At 39.3% G+C, this 2366-nt stretch overlaps 1 protein-coding gene across 1 annotated transcript; it reads left to right on the top strand.

The window, feature by feature from the left end:
- The first annotated feature begins 459 nt into the window (after window positions 1-459).
- LOC119193629 lies at window positions 460-1990 on the top strand. The gene is made up of 2 exons (XM_037447267.1): window positions 460-1097; window positions 1171-1990. Exons 1-2 carry the CDS (start codon window positions 507-509, stop codon window positions 1534-1536), a joined length of 957 nt encoding a protein of 318 aa, XP_037303164.1. The 5' UTR covers window positions 460-506; the 3' UTR covers window positions 1537-1990.
- The last annotated feature ends 376 nt before the right edge of the window (window positions 1991-2366 follow it).

The following is a 2366-nucleotide window of genomic DNA, read 5'->3' as shown; positions in this document are numbered from 1 at the left end:
CCGAGTTAACGGTACTGGTTTGCGCGTGAGACCTATCAGTAGCCTAGCAAGTGTTCGCAACGTTAGTGATAATATGGCCCCTGATCCGAAAGACGTAGAGGTCGCTTATAACGAAATAACTAAAGAATTTAATAGGAGCTTACGAGTATCCGAACCGATTGTCCAATCCGGACCCTATGATATTATGGAGATACCTGTAGGTGAAGATCCCAAATAATAATTCTGAACAGTCGCGAATGGATGATACTAATGCCGAAAGGGCAACGTGTATTAAACACCGTTTGCCTTTGGCAGCACCACCGGAGCGTACAAAATACGCTTATTCATGTCATAATTCTGCCAGCACTAGTGATACTGCTATCGACTTCCATAATAAACGAAATGGTACTAACATGGAAGTTCAAACTGACGATGTTATAATAATAAATGAAAGTTATAAAAAGTTAATTGATTATATAACATCGAAAAATATTACCTTGGAGCAGTTGCAGACCGCCTTTGCGGAAATGGAAAGGAACAATGAGGCAACTAACGCAGAAGCTACTCCAAATATTGATATGAAAGGAATGATGCGGGAACAATTTATGCAGGTTGTTGAGGCATGTAGCCTATATAATAAAGAGATAATTGCCTATAATACTAAAGTTGTTCTAAACGTGTCTCAATCCGCACTCAAAGCTGAACGATCCAAAATAGCGTATTTGAGATGCATGTTTGAGAAAATATTTGGTTCAGTGTTCCAAGACTTGTCTAGATCACTGAAATTAGACGAAAATAGTCTTACTCCAGAAGTATCAGAAACCAGCCCCAGGAATGTTAATGTTCGCAAACGCAGAAGTTCTGTGCCTGCCGTTCCTCTACACGATGACACGGATAGCGGGGATATGGCAAATGCAACAGATTCTCAAAGTGGTCCGGTGGTGAAGAAGCCAACATTACGTGCACAACGCATAAGTCCGAGAGCATCATCCGCGACCCTGGTAACTTACAACAACGAACCCCATTATACACAAACAACTAAAGTCGTACAGTTGGAGACAAGCTACTCCAATTCACACCCTTCACAGCATATGGAGTACATAAACCATCAAAATCCGGTAATATAAGTTCTTACGTAAATTATATTATATAAATGTATGTATTTTTGTTAATAATCTCAATTGTTTTCAGTGCCCTCAACCATATCACGTGCAAGGTGAAATTCCAGTGGAAACTCCAATGCCATATTACAACGCAGGTGCAAGAATGATGATGCAACCGTATCCGCAGGTGCAGTTCATGCGTGAACCACCGCTCCATTGCCAATATCATGATAATGTAGGAAATTCTTGGAACTACCCCCGTAACGGTCCAGAAGTTAGACAGAATGTTCAAGTTCCTTATGTAAATGGCGTGCCGCTGTCCGTTCAGGTTATGCCTCCAGCTGACCAACAGAGATACCTCCGCATGCAGGTACAAAGGAATAATATGCGCATGCCTAACTACACGGGCCCTCGGAATCAAAATGTTGGGCCAAACAGCCACAACATTATGTAAACTAGCAGTTAGTTTTCGTCTTCTAACATTAGAGTGTAGCTGATAAGCGCGGGACTTCAGTGTGATATTGAGTAGATTTATCTAGAAACTTCGAACATCGAAGTGTTTCTCAGATAATAGTATGCTTTGTAGTGCATCATATGGAAATAATTCAATTTAGGAAATATAATTATTCTGGTAAACAAAGGGGCTTTTGAGTATTTGTTTCTGTTGGCGCCCAGCGTGGGACGAATAGGGACCGAGGTGTCCGGTCAAATAATATATATATAATATGATGACTCGGAAGCAAGACCATCACATGATAATCGGCATTTATGGGTGATACCCGCGTGAGATCAACTTTTCTGAAATCTACACGATACAGAAATACAGACGCGGCATACTCGTAAGGTGCGTATACATATATTTATTTTATTTATATATATATATTTCGTCCAAAATACAGAAAATAAATCGAAAATACGGAAAATTATAAATATAAAAATGAATCCATTCCGAATCTCCCACCCTCTTCCCATTCCTCATCCTTGTACCACGATAAAACAGGAGTAAACATTTTGTCTTAGAAGCCCCTTTAAAATATATCACGCGCTGCTTTCATGCAATAATCGCTAGAATCCTACCAATAATAAGGCATTAATGGCCCTGCTTACGCTTTTACGCAAACAATTTAGTGTTAATAATCTGTATTAGGTCCTTAATTAATTAATGATTTAGAAGAGATGACGGGTGACATGTTGGTTGACAATAAATGATTTCGTTTCTTTGATGCTTCTATGAATATTCCATTAGTGTGGGTGATTTTTTTTTAATATTAGAGGCCAAGCCTT

Source organism: Manduca sexta, unplaced genomic scaffold, assembly GCF_014839805.1.
Source record: "Manduca sexta isolate Smith_Timp_Sample1 unplaced genomic scaffold, JHU_Msex_v1.0 HiC_scaffold_809, whole genome shotgun sequence".
Taxonomy (NCBI): domain Eukaryota; kingdom Metazoa; phylum Arthropoda; class Insecta; order Lepidoptera; family Sphingidae; genus Manduca; species Manduca sexta.
Note: the sequence above shows the minus strand (reverse complement) of the source record. Positions and strands in the feature narration are given on the sequence as shown.